This window comes from Astyanax mexicanus, chromosome 14 (genome assembly GCF_023375975.1).
Source record: "Astyanax mexicanus isolate ESR-SI-001 chromosome 14, AstMex3_surface, whole genome shotgun sequence".
NCBI lineage: Eukaryota > Metazoa > Chordata > Actinopteri > Characiformes > Acestrorhamphidae > Astyanax > Astyanax mexicanus.
The window spans coordinates 26,256,080-26,269,621 of NC_064421.1; the positions used below are offsets into that span (position 1 = coordinate 26,256,080).

General features: G+C 38.2%; 1 protein-coding gene across 3 annotated transcripts in view; it reads left to right on the forward strand.

Moving 5' to 3' along the window:
- Nucleotides 1-13,542, forward strand: part of rnf144aa (ring finger protein 144aa) — a 65,607-nt gene that overhangs the window by 38,828 nt on the left and 13,237 nt on the right. For all 3 annotated transcript variants that reach the window (XM_022672843.2, XM_007252199.4, XM_015606607.3), the window contains 3 exons: nt 109-169; nt 10,151-10,361; nt 12,336-12,483. In XM_022672843.2, coding sequence (XP_022528564.1) covers nt 109-169; nt 10,151-10,361; nt 12,336-12,483 — 420 coding nt within the window. The remainder of the gene's footprint in view (nt 1-108; nt 170-10,150; nt 10,362-12,335; nt 12,484-13,542) is intronic.

Sequence of the window (13,542 nt, forward strand, 5' to 3'; positions counted from 1 at the left end):
CCTCTGTGCCTGCGTACAGAGCCTGTTTATATTGCCGTGTTGCATCTTTGCTTCATCAGCGAACTTCTGTTTGTTATATACCTTCCTGTGCTTCCCTCTGTCTCACAGATTGAGTGCATGGTGGCGACAGAGATCATGCAGAGATACAGGAAGCTGCAGTTTGAAAAAGGTAAGTGTGTATTTATTGGAGCAAATATATATTTTGATGGAAAAGCAGACCTTACAAAACCAAATGCAAATGTCATTTGAGGATGGTAGAAAAGTGTCTCTATACAAGCTTTTAAAGCTGTACAAGTATGTGGGGTAAATACAGTGCTATGTACTGTACTGTACTGTAGCATCACCTGGGGTGGAGTAACGAGGCCAGGCCATCTATTATAAGTGAGATATTAAAAAATACAAGAATTTTATCAGATTTCTAACGGAAGTCAATGATTCAGAATATCATGATGCTAATAATAATAATGCACTCCAAATATCTGCATAAATCCAGGATTAAAGTAAAATAAATTATACTGGACAGATATAATCTCTATATAGTCTCTAGTAGATATATAATGGGAAATGGGATGAGTAATATGGCACGATATTTTAGGGTATAATATCGTTCACGATATAAAAAATTTTGACAGTATTATCATGTACGATATGATATGGCACACCCCTAATCCCACTTAAATATGATGACCACAGAGCATGCTGGGATGGAAGCATCATTGTGAGCTCTTATGATATTTCTTATGCTATTTCTTATTTCTATTTCTTTAACACCATAAAAAAGAAACAGAATTTGTGTGGAACATATCCAAATGTCCTAAAGGTTTTGGGCAACTCCTCACATCACGTAACTTTTTGAAAACTGAACAGTCTAGACTAGGCGTGCCTGAACATTTTGTCTCTGTAGGCCACAATGAGATGTTTGCGGTAGGCTGAGGAGAGCTAAGAAAACAAATTTGCAATACAAATAAGAAACAAGGTGCTTGAATATCTCCAAAATGCTTTAAAATGATTCACTTTACCTCAAAAGAACAAGTGCAGCCTACTTGGTCTAAGCTGCAAAAAATAAGAATTCAAGACCAGCATTTCACTAGAAAACATTCTTAAATGACACGCTGGCTAAATATACTGGCTAAGTGTGCGGTGTGTGTGGTGGTCAGGGACGAGCATACATTAAGGGTTTGTGAAGCAGAAACATGTGGAAACTGTCTTCAGATTCAGATTATGATTCAGATTATGTAATAGGTTGTATGATCACAGTGTATATGTTTTGTGTCTTTATATGATATCAATTTAAGCTCCTTTCAAAAATCGGACTTAGTTTTGAACCTTTTTATATTTGATCATATTATATCAATGCATTTCGATTGCATAAGAACAATAAGTTTTCAAACCTGGAGTTTGATAAGCTAAAGAAAATAAATATAAAGAGAAAGTAGGACCAGGGCTCCAGACTCCACGATTGTCTTAAAATCACTGAAAATTGTCTGTCCCATAATGTATATTGAATTTATTTGTTTATTTTATAGTTGTTTTGAATATGTTTGGACTGTGTACTTTTGTGACTGTATTACATGTATTGAGAACAGTGATACAATTACAAAATTATACTTTATTTTCAGTTCTAAAATTTATTTTTACCCATAGGAAAGATATAGAACACAAGAGATCATTACTCGGTCTGCTCATCTTAAAAGCTCAGTTCAGTGGCAAAAGTTATCAGGAGAACTGTGCCACTTGCTAGATAAAGGTATCCAGCAAGTGGCACAATTCTTCTGATTACCTTTGCCACTTTTGAAGCTCCCCAGTTGACTGACATTGCGGTCCACCAAGCACAGTCATTTTATTTTGAGGCTTTTCCCACTAACACCGTGCTATCACTCCTCTTGCACTATGATCACCAAGCTAATTGTCTCTATGTTGAATGGTGGGACTTTATCCGTAAACAGACGCTGTGTTGCATGAGGAGAATTCCTAGTTATATTTGATTCAGCAGGCAATTTCCTTAAAAGTGCTTTTTGTGAGCATCTTGAAAGAGCTTCAGTCCTGTCCTATGTGCTATTTTTATTGTTCCCATTGCAGTGGGACGATGTAAGTCTGGAGCCCTGGAGCACCACTACTACACACCGCACTGGAACGTTTTGCATTTGAGAGTAAACAGTAAAACATTTTCTCCAAAACTGAAGAAAAATTTGCACAGGGTTTCTGTCCAACCTTAGACTCTAAAAATACATCACAACAATGTGTCTGAAAGGAGGTGGAGAAGAGCAAAACTGGGGCAGATCTATTCATAGGCGTTTAGTGGACATTGTTGGGGTGGCACAACATTTTTTAGCTCTCATTAGAGCCTCTGCTCTTTCTGAATGGTTGACAGCAATATAAAAAAATATTGCAAATGGCTGTGAAGATGATTTTGCTAACAGCATAAGAAGCATGATTTATTTAGCATTTTGTTTTGGCCAAAATGTCATAATGGCACATGCAACTCGGACTGACCTACTGTATTTCAAAAAGAGCAAGTACTTAATGGTCTCTAGTGAAATTACATCTTTAATGAGTTTGAGAGCATCAGTTGTAAAGTTGTGAAGAGGTAGAGTTGGTATACAGTGAATAACCCTATTTGAGTAATGTTCTAATCCATATTATGGCAAGAACTAGTCAACTAAATACAGAAAAAAATGAACAGCAAAAAGCTAATAATGAAACTGGCACTCATCAGGACGCTTCCACAGTAAAAAGGAAGATCCAGAGATGCATCTATTGCACAGGATTTTCATCAGAGTAACCAGCCTCAAAAACGCATGTTAACTGCAATCCAGATAAGAATCATCTAAATGCATCACAGAGTATTTTGGTTTGTTTAACACTTTTAAATTACTACATGATTCCTTATGTGTTTCTTCAAAGCCTGGATGACCTCAATATTCGTTTACATTGTGGGAAGAAAATAAATAAAACTTTAAAACTTTAAAATAAGACTACCTTTATAAAGGGTTTATAAATGGTTAACAATTAGTTTATTACTGGTTACTAATTAGGTTGTAAATGCCTTAAAAATCATTAACAATCAGCTATAAAACATACGTAGAAAGGGCAACAATATAGATGTTTGTGGGTTCACTATTTGGCAAACAACAGGTCATTGTTGTCTTTTCTACCCAGTTTGAATGTGTTATAACTGATTATTAATGATTTATAAGGCATTTACAATGTAATTAGGAACCATTAATAGACTAATTGTAAACCATTTATAAACCCTTTATAAAGGTAGTCTAATTTTAAAGTGGTACCCTGATGTCTGTAAGTTTTGAGATTTAGGGCCCTCTCTGGTGAGAATGGGTAATTGCACTGAGCATGCGGAATAATCATTTTAAACTGGGCGGGTGTGATGCAGTCTCCTTTTTAGAGTGGATGAATCCGATTCCAGGTTATGTTTAGTCATTGTGAGAGAGAGCGCGGCCAGTCAGAAACTTCACTTCAACTACACTTTGTTTTTACTATGAGTGAATGAGCTACTGAGCTCTGATTGTTTTCTTTTCTTCAGTCTCCATTGCTCCACCAGCCACTCGCGTTCAGTAAAACTGAGCCGGATCCTCTTTTAGATGCTGTATGTGTGACATAAGTGCGTAAAGACGTGTGACGTGCCCAGAAGAACACGTAAAACGACCTGACACCCCAGTTTTTAGAATGAATATATCAGGCCTAGCTGTTGGGGTGTGACAAGATCTCTTGGCGTGAGATCTCGCGAGATTAAAACGTGACAATATTTCTCGTCAAGCTTTAACCTGTCTCGCGGGGAAAAAAAACAGTTTAGTGTGGACTTTTTAAGAGGGATCTGGCAACACAGTAGCAATAGCAGCGAGTGCGGTGGCTGAGCAGTGAGAGCAGCTCTCAGCAAAGAGGAAAATTCGGGCATTTGCATAGAAGATGCTTCTGCTACTTTTAAGTTGTATGTCTGGCTGCATTTTGGCTCCAGTGGAAACAATAAACAGTAACAGAGTGACCAACAAGACACAAACCATATGTAAATACTGTAAGTAAATCCTACACGTGACATAGGCATACTAATCCCTTAGCTCTGTACTGTATTTAAAAAAGAAAATTCTGTCTCTGTTTGCACTTCAAGCATAGTCTTAATATGACTGGTTATGGGTATGCATAGTTAAGTTACAAGAGATTTAGGAGAAAAAATTACAAACCATAGGCTTAATATGACTGGTTGTGGTTTGCACTTATTCTTTGCACTATATAAGACCTAGAAAATTTTTATTTTTATTTTTTGTTCTTATTCTTATTTCTATTTCTTATGAAATAAAATATTATATAAAAGTTTGTAAAGTTTGCGTTATATTAATTTTTGACGTTTTCTTTAAAATTTTATTTTTAAATCTCGTTTCGTTTCATTCTCGTGAACCCAGTATCGTGTCTCGTCTCGTCTCATCTCGTGATATAAGTGTTTCGTCACACCCCTACCTAGCTGGGATGGTCGTTTCAGCACACTGGTACCATTAATCATAATAATCTGTCCCTTCTCCACTCAGAAATGCTTCTGCTTTCAGTTTAGAAACAAAATAATATGGTCTGCCACTTTAAATGAGAAATCATGACTTAAATTTTACCTCTTTTGTTCAAGCCCTGCTATTAAATAACAGAAATGTGCACAACATTTCGAGGAGATTTCAGTAGGGATCCTATTATAAAGCAGCCTGTTACCTCCACAGCCCAGCAGTGGACTGCATGAGCACATCACATTGGCTCTGCACCGGTCTCTCTGAATGAGTCTCATTTGTGAGCAGGTCAGTTTGTGTCTGCGAGTGGGAGGGAGAGAGATGTGGTGGTCCAGTGTCGTTGCACGTGCAACTAGCGGAGGTCACGTTGGCAGAGTGCAGTCTATTTCACTGGTGCACAGCTCACACACATACACACACACACACGCAGCCTGCCATCTGCCTCCTTGTATCAATGTCATCCAGGAGCACGCGCCAGCCTTTCACTCACACACCTCCATTACTGCTGAATCACAGGAGCCCTCCTGACGGATCGATACCGTTGGTTTTGATTGCAGAGAGTGATCTAGGGGTTGTTGTATTAAAAAGCCTTTCAGAGGCCTTATCTTGTATCTGTCTTGCAACTGATGCATCTGAAACTGGTTTGTAAGAACATGCCTAAAATTAATCCCAGTTCGGGGAATGGAGTGAATATAATTTTTTATTTATGAAGATAGCATTTAGCACTTAAGAATTTAAAAGAATAGTCCAGTGATGCATCAGATTTACAGCTTATTGCACTTATTGCTTGTTGCACAAAGGTAGAAATGTATTGTGTAACCCTGCTTTAGTGTACCACAGTTTAAGGTGTACTGGGAATACGTCATAGAAGGCATTGCCCACCACAGTGGACAGAGCAGTTGGGTGGTAATGATTGTGACCAGCTGTGTCTGGTAAACTAATGACACATTTATAATTCAGAGTTCAGTTTAGTGGAGAAACCCTGTTCAAATCACAGTTTTCTTCATGCATCTTGGCATGTTCTTCTCCACCAGTCTTACACACTGCTTTTGGATAACTTTATGCCACTCCTGGTGCAAAAATTCAAGCAGTTCAGCTTGGAATGATGATCTTTCTCTTGATTATATTTCAGAAGTTTTTTTTATTTGGTAAAATCAAAGAAACTCAAATTTTTAAGTGGTCTCTTATTTTGGAACATGTTTGTTTAACACAGGGCAGGACTGCAGCTGTTTTCAAAAATTCTAATAATTTCAGTGGAAAGGAAATCTAGCTCAGCCCCTAGAGTTCCTAATATGACAGCAACCACATACAGTGCCCTCCATAATTATTGGCACCCCTGGTTAAGATGTGCTCTTTAGCTTCTCATAAATTGAGTTTTGTTCAAAATAATATAGGACCACGATGGAAAAAAAGAGTAAAATACAACCTTTAACTCAAGTGAATTTATTCAGTAGGAAAAAAATCCCACATTAAGAAATAATTATTTAACATCAAATCATGTGTGCCACAATTATTAGCACCCCTGATGTTAATACTTTGTACAACCCCCTTTTGCCAACAAAACAGCACCTAATCTTCTCCTGTAATGTTTCACAAGATGGGAGAATACAGAAAGAGGGATCTTTGACCATTCCTCTTTGCACATTCTCTCTAAATCATCCAACGACCTGGGTCCTCTCCTCTGCACTCTCCTCTTCAGCTCACCCCACAGGTTTTCAGTGGGGTTGAGGTCTGGGGACTGAGATGGCCATGGGAGGAGCTTGATTCTGTGTGCGGTGAACCATTTCTGTGTAGATTTGGCCACATGTTTAGGGTCATTATCTTGCTGAAAGACCCAGTGACGACCCATCTTCAGCTTTCGGGCAGAAGCCACCAGATTTTGTTTTAAAATGTCCTGGTATTTTAGAGCATTCATGATGCCATGCACCCTAACAAGGTTCCCAGGGCCTTTAGAAGAGAAACAGGCCCACAGCATCACTGATCCCCCGCCGTATTTCACAGTGGGCATGAGGTGCTTTTCTGCATACTCAGCTCTTGTGTTACGCCAGACCCACTTAGAGCATTTGTTGCCAAAAAGCTCTATCTTTGTTTCATCTGACCAAAGCACACGGTCCCAGTTGAAGTCATAGTACCGCTTAGCAAACTCCAAACATTTGCGTTTATGATTGTGAGTGAGAAATGGTTTCTTCCGTGCATGCCTCCCAAACAGCTTGTTGGCATGTAGATAGCGCCTGATGGTTGTTTTGGAGACTTTGTGACCCCAAGAAGCTACCATTTGTTGCAATTCTGTAACAGTGAGCTTTGGAGAACTTTTTATTTCTCTTATCATCCTCCTCACTGTGCGTGGTGGCAAAATAAACTTGCGTCCTCGTCCAGGCTTGTTTACCACTGTTCCAGTTGTTTTAAACTTCTTAATAATTCCTCTGACAGTAGATATGGACAGGTGTAGGCGAGTAGCGATTTTCTTGTAGCCATTGCCTGACTTGTGAAGGTCAACACACATCTGCCTCACTTGAATGGTATGTTCCTTTGTCTTTCCCATGTTGAAGATAAATGGCCTCTGTGTCACGTCATATTTATACCCCAGGGAAACAGGAAGTTGTGAATTACTAATTAAATGTTCCTACATACTCTGATCAACTTCGTAAACTACTGTAGAAGTGACAGAAATACTTTTATTAAATTTATTTCCTAAGAATTGTTAGGGGTGCCAATAATTGTGGAACAGGTGATTTTATGAAGAATAATTATTTCTTAGTCAGGGATTTTATTTCCCCCTTAAAATTTACTTGAGTTAAAGGTTGGACTTTACTTTTTTTTCCCATCGTGGTCCTATATTATTTTGAACAAAACTCAATTTATGAGAAGCTAAAGAACACATCTTAACCAGGGGTGCCAATAATTATGGAGGGCACTGTAGTGACTCACAACTTCAGAGGACTACAGTTATCAGACGTTACGTTCATGTGTGGGCAGAGCAACCGAGGACAAGACAGAGTTTCGGATTTAGCCAGTTTAGCGGCAGAGCTTCAGTGCAAAGTGAGTTCAACTTTGAAAGCAGAACATGACTTGCCTGATCAGCTCCTCATGGGACAAAATAGACAATTATGTATTTCTTTGCAAATTATACCTTTAAAGAGCACAACTGAGTCTCATTGAACAGCTGGTGATGTCTGGGATTCGTGACTGAATCTTTGGATGCTTCAGTTAAATCAGACACAAATTTAAGCTAATTGCTTTTCCACCCATTTGTGTGGAGAAAAAAAAAGGTGTAGAGAAGGATGAGAAGAAAGTGTGATGTGTTTGTGTGGCACCTATTCCCACACAGTGAAAGCGATGTGGTGAGAGTCAGTCTCTCTCACAGGGCGAAGCGTCTGCCTTGAAGGTCTTCGCACCCACATGCGAGAAGCGCCATGACTGTTCTCCTCATAAGTGAGTCAGACGAGGGAGAGAAGAAGAGAGTGAGTGACTGAGAGAGAGAGAGAGAGAGAGAGAGAGAGAGAGGGCCAAATTAAAATGCATTAATCTAGTTCATCTAGTGTTCCTGAGCACTGAAGGAGAAAAGTCTGCATACCCATAAAACAGAATTGTGCATTGCTTGATGCATTTGTCTGGAATGTGGGTGGTTTATGGATGTGAGAGTGAGTGAAAGAGTGGGTGGGTTGCCAACGTACCATCTGACCCCAGGCTAAGTAGCATGTCTGAAGTAAACAGCCATTGTGAAAGCCAAGTTCATACCTCACTGTGACACTACTGAAAGTGGCTGGCTCCACTTTGCCAGTGTGAGGATGTTACGATTGAGCAAGGCTGGTAAATAGTAGGACTGCTGTGCATTCTGGGAGTTCAGTTTAGACCGCACTGTGTATTTCTAGAGCTACACTATATTGCCAAATGTATTTGATCACTCATTCCAGTAATTGAAATCAGATTCATGGTCACAGTTGTTTAAAACCAAGCAGACTGCTTTTAAAAATATTACGGTATGTGTCCACTGGCACTTTTCTGAAATGCATTTGGCCGTGCCGGATCTCTTGGCTCGCGTGTGAGTATAGGTGTGGGTGTGTCCGTGACGCAACAGAAATAAACAATCATAAGTTTAATATTTGACATTTATAGTAAACCTCATTGTAATCTATAGCTCTATAAATCCATATTTCACCATTTTCAGCTTCTCTTCTGTGATTAAAAGTATCCTGTTCTGTGAGTGTTTGGCTCGTCTGTGTGGGCGTCGCAGCCTGCTGTTCCCTGATTGGCTGGACCCAGCGCAACGGCCAGATTTATTTGAATAACGTTGAGCTCTGCTGAATTTTTTTGCTGGTGTGCGGGTCTGTGTTTGACGCAACGCAACCCAGCATGCGCCACAGCATGCGGCGACTCTCTCCATTTAAATAAATAGGATGCGTCAGGGCTTAAGTACCAATGTACATGTACCATTAGTGAAAGAATGGGTCGCTCTCAGGAGCTCAGTAAATTCCATTCCAAAAGTCCAACAAAGTGGAAGCGTCAGTCACTACAAAACTTAATTTGGCTTTCAAATTAGCTCAAGATACTTCTACAGTTCTACAGTTGTTCGTCTCATCTCTATGCACAGATATTAATCAGATAATAAATGCTGTACATCAGAGCTACACAGGTTGCTACTGGGATTCTCTTCCACTTCTCCATGGTGACATCAGAGGTCTGATAAATAATAGAAATCTTGTGCTTGTCCACCTTATGCTTAAAAAAGTTGCCCCTCAGGTGCTCAATTGGGTTTAGGTGTTGAGACTCCCTGCCAAACAGGTATCGCTACATGGAAGCCACATTTTGGATGACAAATTTGGTAGAAAGGGTTGAAAAGACAATAAATATACATACTTAAGTGCCCTGCTCAAGGGTCTACCCAGCTCATTTAAAAGAAGCAAGCAGTTGTTTGTCATTGCTCTTGCCATAGTCAAGACACTTTAGAGCCATGCTTAAAGTTTGATTTATACCTACTGCAGACATGGACTCTTCACCGTAGGTCAAGTTGTAGTCAAAGTGGTGAAGGTGTGTACTACAGAGATCGAAACAATATGATCAGTTCAGATAATGGTGCTCTCTGCCGTTTAGTCGTTGGAAGCAACTTTTAGCATTGCATCTTTCTTTCTTGCTAACAGTTAACAGGTTAAGGTTTCTGGGTGGGATCTGCATTTGGGACATTTGTTTCCCCATAATGTTAATTGTACCACATTTAGTTCTGACCCTGCAATGTGATTGGCTGAGAGGTGTTCTATAAGTGACATTATCAGCTGGTACATGTAGCTGGGTGGAATGCACTGTAACTTAGCTTGCAGCCTCGTGCCTACGACTGCAGCACAACAGTGCCAATATTACATGTTATAGCACGAACCTTGAGTGTATTATTGCTTTAACATTCTTTGCATACAGACTCTTCATAGCACTCGCACATTTGATCGTGAAGTCTAAAGCTTGCTAGGAAGGAGCTATATAAAACCAGCTATAGATAATCTACTACCAGTGACTACAACTTCTGTCACTACTTAACAATTTCTGTATTCAGATTTCTCTTAAACATTCAAGAATTTAGCCATAAACTAGGTGGAATGTATACACAGATGGGACACTTTCCCACACCTCTTTCTTCTCCATGTGTCTCCACACAGAGGTGCTTCTAGACCCTTGCCGGACATGGTGCCCATCATCATCCTGCCAGGCTGTTTGCCAGCTGAAAGAAGCCGACGCAACTCGGCCACAGCTGGTCCGCTGCAGCAACTGCACCCTGGAGTTTTGCTCAGCCTGCAAGGCCAGCTGGCACCCAGACCAGGACTGCCAGGAGAACCCCCCAATCACCGCCTTCCTGCCAGGGGAGACCAGGTACCATTTCTGCCTCTGAAATCAGTTTAAAAAATGCCTCAGAAAAAATGTACACTTTACCCCAAATCAAGTTTAATTCCTGAAGTTTGCTTGTATATGTTTGTATTAAGGCTGCAAGACTAATGTAGCTAGCTAATGTAGCGTCATGTTAATGGCATTCTTAAACAATCAAATGCTATAGGTAAGCATCACTGAATTTAAATACAATTAACCTGATTTTATTATATGGTGTAAAACCACTTCTTTAGTAGGTGATGTGTTCAGATGTTTAATGGTATTTTACATCACAGTTAGTTGCCTTCTTCATTATTTTAGTCTCAAATTTTAGACAGAAGGCCATTAAGAGCATTAGGAGCCAAACTTATTTACAACAACAACCTGGAAAGTGCCATAATGCAGTTGTAGGGAAGTGGGGAAATAACACTAACAAATATAACAATTATAAGACAGTGGCATATATAATATTTATGTAGCCATTTGTTATATAAATGTTACAGAAGGTGCTTTACAACATGAGGAATTAAAAAAACTATAAAAAAATAGACCATAAAAACAGCAAGAAGAAAAAAACTAAAGAAGACAAAAAAAAGTAATAAGTAGTAATAAAATATTAGTGAGTAAGTAGTAATACAACTGTTATTTATAAAGGGAATAAAAATAAATAATACAATAAATAAATATGATATAGGTTTGAACAGGACAGACGAAAATCTGGCTGTTTAAAACCAACCATTAATATGTTTTAGTTGCTTTTTAAAGCTAGAAAATAGTAGAAATATAGTAATAGTAAAACAAAAATAAACATAAACAATATAAACAAACAAAATAGATTGAAAGATATGATATAAGTCGATATATATTTAGAGGATTTTGTTCTAGTCACAATATGTTTGTGATTGTTTTTTAAAAATGGTAATGGTAGATGTTTTATGAATATCAGTCATTTTATAATATAGTTATTTCTTCAACGTTTGGCAGGCAACCATTTGATGACCTTAGATCACAACTTGGTCATTCAGAAATATATCAAGGTGCTAACCCATTAAGATCATAAAAAACATTAAAGAATCTTAAGATCAGCTCTTAAAGAAAGCCAATGTCATAATCCTAGTACATGTGTACCCATTGATGCGTACTTATTCTAAGAAAGCTGCAGTTCGCCTATTATGGTTTCTGCAGTTCTAAGAACAGTGTTTTGCAGTAGTCTGGGTGTGAAAAACAAGCATCTTTGATTATGTCTTTTAAAGCAAAGAAATGAGTAATCAGTGCTTTTCATTTATTTTGTTTATTTTTATATTTTGATCCAGCCTTTAGCAGCAGCAAGAGACTAGAATTATTTAAGAGCAATGTTATGTTTACCTTTCCTCCTTCTCCTGTAAGGATTATCATTAAATATAAATGTAGAAAGTCTTCATCTGTCTTAACCAAGGGCAGGTGAGCCCTGAGTACTTTGCTCAGGCCAGGTGAATTGTGGGTTGTCTGTGTGTCTCTAATGAAAGTACAGCCTTTATTAGGTTTTGCAGTGAATTAGACCTAATCAGAACTGTGTATATTGTGTGGATCAGTTGAAAAATTGAAAAAAGTTTCAGAGAGCTTTGGTGTGTTTTTGGTGGCAATGCCAAATCTAACATTTTAATCAGTAATATAGTAGCAAACAACAATGACAGAGTGCAGTGTGAAATGTTTAGGTGACTGCAGTTTTTGAGCTACAGTGCTAACAGACACATTAGATGACTGAGGCAGTGGGTTAGCCAAAATGCTAACAAACACAGCAATGGGGCTCAACAGACTTGTGTTGGATGAACGAGAAAAAGGAGGCGTGGCTAAATACGAAGAATTTGATTTGGTCTAAGATTCTGAAGTTCTAGCACGACATCCTATATCAGAAAATAAATAGTGCTCCATTTACAGATGGACAGATAGTTGCTGGACTAATAATCTCTCTCTATCTTTTTTATCATTTCTTTTGCACAGTTCTTTCTTTAAAAGTGATGAGGATGATGCTCCTATCAAGCGCTGCCCCAAATGTAAAGTGTACATTGAGAGAGATGAAGGCTGTGCCCAGATGATGTGCAAGAACTGCAAGCATGCCTTTTGTTGGTACTGTCTGGAGTCTCTGGATGTAAGTAGTTCTTTACCTTCTTTTTTTCCTGTTATAAATAAAAGAAAATTGAATACAACACCCTTTTATCAGGGCTAGATATACTGGTTTGGTAAAACATGATTCAGATTATGTATTAGCTAAGCAGTGTAATTTATTACGGCTGTAATAGCTGGACTTTGACTCGGCCCACTAGCTCTCAGTCTGTATTTCTCTTAAATTCCTGTTTAATATTTGCAAACAAGGCAAACCATAGGCTTTTACTTTTAGCACCAGAACGAAGTGAGTGAGTAATAAGTTCATGGAAAACCAACAACTATAAGAAGTGCTATTAAAACACAAACAATATCTACATGTTGTGAATGAAGATGAGCCTAAATGATCTCCAATATAAACGTTCAACTCACTCCCCTGTATTCAGTCCAGACCTTTGTCCTTGAAGTTGGTTTGTGTCTACAGAATTTGGTAGTGATGATATGTAAGGAAGTAGTGCTTTACATCAGACGCTGTTATTCTTGTTTTCGGAGACAATAATACTTTATTTTATAATGAAAATATAATGTAAAAATGTTATTTGATGCTTGTCTTTCGAATACCTGCTCAGTTCTAGGAGTGCGCCATATCAAAAAAGAAAAATTCACACTGTTCTCATTTCCCACTACTAGAGACAGATTATATCTGTACAATATCATTAATTTTACTGCAGTACTGGATGGATGGAGATATATGGAGTGCATTATTAGTATTGTGCAGTAGTGTATTCTTGAAGAAAGGAAAAAAAAAAACAGTGTTTTGTCATATCGGCAAGAGTATCATTATCGCAAAAATACAGTGAAATATCGTGATATTATTTTAGGGCCATATCGCCCACCCCTACTCAGTTCAATAAAAAATAATCATTAAAGAGACAATAATACAGTAATTCTAAAGGATTTGAATACACACAGTATGTTGTTGTACATTTACAAAAAAAAAAAAAAAAAAAGTAGGCCCATATCAACTCCATTCTATGTTTTGGCAAATGTTTTCTGATACCATTTATCTTTTTATTTATTTATTTATTTATTTATTCATTTCTTG